The sequence below is a fragment of the Pterocles gutturalis genome, unplaced genomic scaffold (genome assembly GCF_000699245.1).
Source record: "Pterocles gutturalis isolate BGI_N339 unplaced genomic scaffold, ASM69924v1 scaffold48223, whole genome shotgun sequence".
Taxonomy (NCBI): Eukaryota; Metazoa; Chordata; class Aves; order Pterocliformes; family Pteroclidae; genus Pterocles; species Pterocles gutturalis.
In genome coordinates this window covers 23425-30265 of record NW_010127441.1, presented here as the reverse complement: position 1 = coordinate 30265, position 6841 = coordinate 23425, and the positions used below count along the sequence as shown (strand labels likewise).

The following is a 6841-nucleotide window of genomic DNA, read 5'->3' as shown; positions in this document are numbered from 1 at the left end:
CGGCCGCTGCCCCCGTGGGGTGGGTGCAGGTGCACGCCATCGCCGTCGTCTCCCGGCTGCCCTGTCCTGCGGGGTCGCCGTGCCCCGGGGAGCAGAGCCTGCGGGTTTGGGGTTTCTGCCTTTGAGATGAAAAATCCCGGAGTAAGGCTCGGAGGGTTCAGAAGTCAAATACAGCAGCGCCTTGGCGCTGGGCACTGGGCGTTGCGAATTTCTATGGCTTGGGGATACTGCAAAAATTTTAAGTAAGTTGGGGAGGGGAGTGTTCCAGCCTCTAAAGCCGTGTTTCGCAAAGTGATGTTCGCACAGTGTTTTCTTTGCCCGGACCTCACCTTTAGCATTCTGACACTGAGCATTGAAAATAACCCTCTCTGCAAAAAGCAAACGGTTACCCCCTCTGTTGAAAATCACTATCCCAAGAAGAAACGTTTTCAGTGAAACCGTCTTCCCAGGTTAACTGCTGGCAGTGAATATTACCTTCCCCTGCTCTCTGATGTTCTCCAGTACCATATTTTAAAGTGGTCAGAAGTTCCATGGAGGAGGGTGGGGAGGGTGAATTTGGGTGATTTCGCTGGTGTCATGTTGTGCTGATGCTATCTCCTCTGGTGGTGCCTGCTGCTGTCACGTTGTGAACTGCTTTTTAGCATATGATCTTAAACTAGCTAGTGGGGTATTGGAAACTTGAAGCACTTCATCATTCTGATTCACATGTACCACTTTTACTCCCCACTCTCCTAAGTCCCTTGGTGTAGTTTTGAAGCTATAATAATGTATCATCTGCCTATTTAAAGCATGTGCAAGTGTCACTGCCCTTCCTTATTCCTTGAAAACTGTATGCTGTATAGGGAATAATACAATAGCTGGCTTCATGATCTGAGTAATTTTAAGTATCATGTGGGCTAGGAGTCCTTGCCAGGATCTGCTTTTTCTCTGTCTCTTTGGAGGTGAATGTATTTTGCGATGTGGAAACAATATCGTGTCTCTTTTGCATCATTAATTGAGATGGGGGTGGAAGGCAGAGTTGATTAGCTGCTTAATTCTAAGTAATGGCTTGGAGGAAAGAAAAATGGCAAAAAGCTTACTGAATGCAATGGCAGTCTTCTCTTCTTCCTCCTCCTCTGCTGCAATCCTTACCTGACCCTGATGCTGCAGCAGAGAGCTGGCCTGCTGCTGCTTCTCCTGAGTGGGTACAGAACAGGTAGGAGGAAGCAGAATGAAATTGTGCTTCACAGGTCACCAGCAGGTTGCACAAGTTGCTGTCATCTCTCTTCCCCCCTCTTGCCCCTCTTTTCTAATGGGGTTTTGGGGTTTTTTTTGGTGTTTGTGTTAACATCAGTCTTTTAAAGTATAACTGCATTTACACTTAAGGCAGCCAAAGCGAATTTTTCATTACTTTCTCAAAAAACCCCCCAAACTTTAGATTGTGTTTTGTGAAATGATACTTGTGTAATAATTTTTAATTTTGCTTCTTGGGGGGAGGAAGCTATTCTTTTTTTTTGTTCTTTTCTTCTTTCTGACTACCCAGCTTGTTTTCACAATCTGGATCATTTGGAAATAATTCCAGATGCTAGTTCAGTTTAAAAAAGACCTTATTACAGGATTATAGTATTAGTGATGACACCTAAGACTGACATGTTCAGTCAGTGCATTCTTTAATTAGAATCAGCAGTACAATAGGTGTGTGCTTTATAAAGGATATATTTGCATTCATTCTAAATCCCAAGCTGCAATTTTGCAACTTCTTTGTATTTATCTGATAAGTTATGACTTCGCTAAAGAGACAAGCTGTGAGTAGAGATGGCTTTTCGTGTTTTAAAGGTAGTGCAATGCACTTTACTCGCCAAATGCTTATGTTTTGCAGCTCTTCAGTAGCAGTTTTGTTAACAGACTTGATTGGTAATATAGTGCAATCAAACCTTCTCAAGTGTTCTTCTTTTCAGAATAAGATACCATAGAGTGTGGAAGCCGAAATATGACATATGACATAGAAAGAGCTTAATGACTGCTGCTGTAAAACTTGGAAGTGGTCATATGCACTTAACAATCTGCAAAATCTAATCTGTGATTGGATGGGTATTGTTGAGGGTTGATTAAAAGTTATTTAATTACAAGGGGAGGAAAATTAATAAATAGACATGGGTCCTTGCTATTAATTTGTAATCACTCTTAAAAACTGGTTTTTCTTCAAAATCTGTTTGAGTAAGCAATACACTTTTTCTGTTAAATGATGTATGACCACATTTTTGTGGTTTTAGTGAAATTAAGTTCTAAATTTAAAAACCTGTATGTCATTTTGAACCTCTGTGCAGCCTCTTATGTTGGATCTGGAAGGTTGGTTTGTAAAGCAGTTTGTTTGTCTTCATCCAGTCGCTCAGCATGTATATGTACATATTGCTGTATTGCCAATCTTGGATCAACCTGTCTTACCTTGATTTATGAAAAACCTCTTTAATTTACAGCTCCAGGATCACTGAGATGAATTATATTGCTGGCAAAGATGTTTATTGTTAAGAGGTTATTCTGATTCTTATGAACGGTAGACCTTGTATCGGTTGTGGAGATCAGGGTGCTATAATTCAAGTAGATGTACAATCAAAGGGTCAGAATAACAGAAACTCTAGGTTGTAGTAAAACAATTCCAAAATTGGGTCAGGTGAGCTTTGCATGGTTTCCTAAAGCAGAGTGAACTTAGATTCTGTTGGAAGTTGTGAATTTCAGGTGCCTTGATTTTCCTCTTGAAATATCCTGCTCTATGTGTTGAGGACTCTATGCTCCTGCTGATACACTCAACTAGTGTTGATTGGTAGGCGCTAGTATGCAGGAGGTTGTACTACACATAGGGAGCTTTAAGTAAATAAGTGAAAATGTAGTTCTGAATGTATATTGCTGTGAAAGTCCTGTACCAAGCAGCAGACTTTACATGAAGATACAGGTTTATGCTCACCTCTTGCCACAGTCACTGACCAATAAAAATTCCTGTAACCCACAAGTTATAGCATTTATACTGAAATGTTCATCGATGTCCAGGTGCTTGGAACAGAACCTGCGCTGTGTGTTCTGGAATTTAATGGAAGTGATGTGGTTGCCTGTGTGAGATTTAATGTAACAGTACTGCAGTAGGCTTGAAAATGAGGCAAGTAAGTCTGACTCAGCAAATGCAGTGTTCAGCATTTAATTAAGTACTGTCTGTCTTAATGAAGACTCGTGGTAGAACAGCCCAACTAAATAACTTTTAAACTTAAAACTAGCTTTCTAGGAATCTGAGGCTTTAGATGCAACTGCAGAGAACTTCCAAATCTGTAGGCAGAGCATATAAAATAGTCTAAATGTGAGTGAGTCTCCACTATATAAAGAGTTTTGCTTTGTTGTATTATTATATTTTCAGTATCAAAGTTGTGAGAGGATTTGTAGGATTCATAATACCATGGAAGCTTTTTTCTTCCCTGTATTTGTCTGCATTTTGCAGCTACAGTGTTATTTTGGAATTATCTGAAAACAGTGAATATAAACAATGTAAGAATGGCTTTTGCTAGCTGGGTTAAATTAAAACGTCTGTTTACAGAACAAGTTATTGTTTTATTACAAATACTTGAAATACACAGAACAGTTATCAAATACAACTTACATTAGTACGGACTGGAAGGAGGAAACACGATCTTATCCATGTAGATCAATAGGGTTCAGTATGAGAGCCAATTAAATGTTCAGGCCCTGTATTTGTGCCAGGAATGTGTCTTTTCATTCTTGCAGCCAGTTGAACTTTCATATTTTTAGATCTGAAAATGCTTAAGCTTCAATCAAACCTGAAGAATGACAAATTCATAAAAGGAATTGATTAATATTTCTACTATTTGGGTATACAAGAGTTTTATGTTCACCAATAACCAACTGCTCTTTTGTTATGGATCTTGTTGTGTAGATGTAATAATGTGTGAAACATGATCTGGAGTTAATATTTAAAGAGATTCTTGAGGGTGTAGGGGAAGGAGAAGGTATGGGACCAAAAGTCGTTTTTGTGCTCATTCTTTTCACAGTTGCAGAAGAGTCTTTTTAACAAGTTGAAAATGATTTAATCACTGCATCAGTTCAAGGTTTTTTTTCTGTTTATAATTTAATCAATTTTTAAACATGATTGAAATGCAAGATAACTGGAATAAATGGGAAAAAAAAGAGGTCTAAAACTTGCATAATCACAGATGTTATTGTTGTAGATTGCTTGCCATAGCTTTATGAATGTGATTTCAGTTTAACTCAGTTTTAGATTTTGTTTTGAAGTTGGTGAATCTCCTACTTTACAAGACAACACATATATTGAGAATGAAAACATTCTGCTTCTGTTTTTCATTTATTTTCCTTTGGTTTGAAGTAATGCTACAATTCTGTTAATGCCTTCAACAGTTCTCCCTCACATTTAATGGCAGAAAAAACTAATACCTCAAATATATTTATTTATTCATTAGGTGTCTGTCTTAGTTTAATTTTTGTATCTTTTAAATTTTTTTTCCATATATTGTCCTGCAGAATGAATAAACTCCTGAGCAAGATGTTCTTGTAGGTTCCTTATATAAGTTTTTGTAGCCACTGAGTTGTCTATTGGAGTGATATATTCCATAATAAGTAAAGAAAATTGTTTGTTAAACTATGAGTCACTGAAACTTATTTTGTCAATGTGACCTCTTTATGTGTCTTCATGCTGACAGTGTGTTTATGTGGAAATGCCTCATTTTCGTTTCTGTTCCTGAGAGTTTGTGTCAAAAATGCATGCCTCTTTACTGCACACCTTAGGGTGTGTAGTCCCTTTTTGATTCCTTTCTGTATTGTAGGGTATCTAGGTATTAATGAAGGATATAATACTAGTAATTCAGTTCTGATATTTTGCTTTTGAGTTTTCTGAGTTGTATAATCAACATACAGCGTGGCACTTACAGACAGCATACTGTAAGAAATGGCAGTGGTTAATAATTTGGCCTTCATCGCTTGAGGATTGTTTTTTTGGTGAGTGTTTGGTTTCTTTAGTGCATGTATAGTCCATGCAGGTAGTAACTGTAATTTTCTTATACCAGTGAGTCTAGAAATTATTTGTAGGCAGTTTGTTTAAAGAATATTTTCAGGTATATGGCTGGATGGAAATTGTCCAACAAGTCAGTAGTAGGTTAAGTGTTGCGGTGGTCGAATTTAGGAAAACTAAATCCACTGAATGTTATGCAAATTAGAAGGATTTTATAATTACTTGATTGGTGTGGGGTGGGAATTGATGAACATTTCATATAATCTCACAAAGATTTTTGCATGCCGCAGCATCTACAGTATGAATGCGTGTCTGAAAGCGTTCTGTTTCTTTTTACTACTTCAGCGTTAACTGTATTCTCTCCCTGCTTCTTCTTTTTTCTTTTTAAAGGTTGCAACAAACTTTGTTGTAAGGATGTACCAGTGTCATCACACATGAATCCTTTCTACTTTTCCATAACAGTAAAGTAAATTGGAAGTTTCAGTCAGCAGCTATTTCCCTGCCTTTTCTGATTCCTCAGGATGGATAATTTTGATATGCATCCAAGCAGTGTGTAGAATCCTTTGATTTGTGTTTGAGGTGTGAATAACTTCTGAAAGATCTGCTAAAAGGATAAGGAGCAACCTCTATGGGTAACCCTTGGCTGGAAACAATTACTGGTCAACCATGGTAAAACTTGCCAACCCTCTTTATACGGAGTGGATTCTTGAAGCTATACAAAAAGTTAAAAAGCAAAAGCAAAGGCCTTCTGAAGAGAGAATATGTCATGCGGTTTGTGCTTCCCATGGATTAGATAAGAAGACTGTTTTGGAACAGTTGGAACTTAGTGTTCAAGATGGTTCTATTCTTAAAGTTACCAACAAAGGCCTTGCATCATACAAGGATCCAGATAATCCTGGACGGTTTTCAGCTGTTAAACCTGTCACTATTCCTAAATCTGTTAAGGGGTCTAGAGGAGCTTGTAATGAGCTTCGTAATGTGGATTGGAATAAACTTTTGAGAAGAGCAATTGAAGGGCTTCAGGAACCAAATGGCTCCTCCCTGAAAAACATAGAGAAGTATTTGAGAAGTCAAAATGACCTAGCAAATATTTTCAACAATCCTGCCTTTCAGCAGAGGTTGCGTCTGGGGGCCAAACGCGCTGTGAACAATGGGAGATTACTGAAGGATGGACCTCAGTATAGAGTGAATTATGGCAGTTTGGAAAGCAAAGGAGCTCCAAAATACTCCAGCACTTTCCCAGCTTCTCTTCCACCTGTCAGCCTTCTACCCCATGAAAAAGACCAGGTAAGTCTGAAAAGTGAGAGCAAATGTAGTAATGCAAAAATTATTCTTGTTGTTCTTTGTTTATTTACCTAATGCAAAAATAATGATTCTTCTTGTTTTTTATTTACCTGTTTAAATATATGTAAGTGAGGATGCATGTCAAAGATCCATGCAGAATCAGATGTGGTAAAGGAAGCTTACTTAGCTCCCTGCGTCTTGCCAGTCTGTGTTGGATAGTTTGCTCTTTGGATTTTCAGTAGATAAACAGAGCAGCAGGGAAGAGTGCAGCTCTATGCTCTCTTCTAGGTGTGAGATTGTTTTGTCTTGACTGGCAGACTGGTGTTGGTGAAACCTGCAATGGGATTTGATTGTGGCCTTTTAACTTCATTTTATGCACAGATGTGCTGATTTTCTTGTAGTTTGAACACGACCTGAAATACTACCAGTAGACCTCTTGATATTTAAGATTGTTAGAACTATTATTTTTAAAGACATATGTATGTAGATACTTATCTTTAAAACTACAGTTAATAGGAACTGGAGTTAATGTAAATATTCTAGGAATATAAG

At 38.0% G+C, this 6841-nt stretch overlaps 1 protein-coding gene across 1 annotated transcript; it reads left to right on the top strand.

Annotated features, from left to right (window-relative positions):
- Window positions 1–5413: 5413 nt before the first annotated feature.
- Window positions 5414–6292, top strand: LOC104465996 (histone acetyltransferase KAT6B-like; the record flags this gene model as incomplete). Its single annotated transcript, XM_010079276.1, has 1 exon — window positions 5414–6292. A coding segment is annotated over exon 1 (621 nt), but the record flags the coding sequence as incomplete, so codon positions are not given.
- Window positions 6293–6841: the final 549 nt, after the last annotated feature.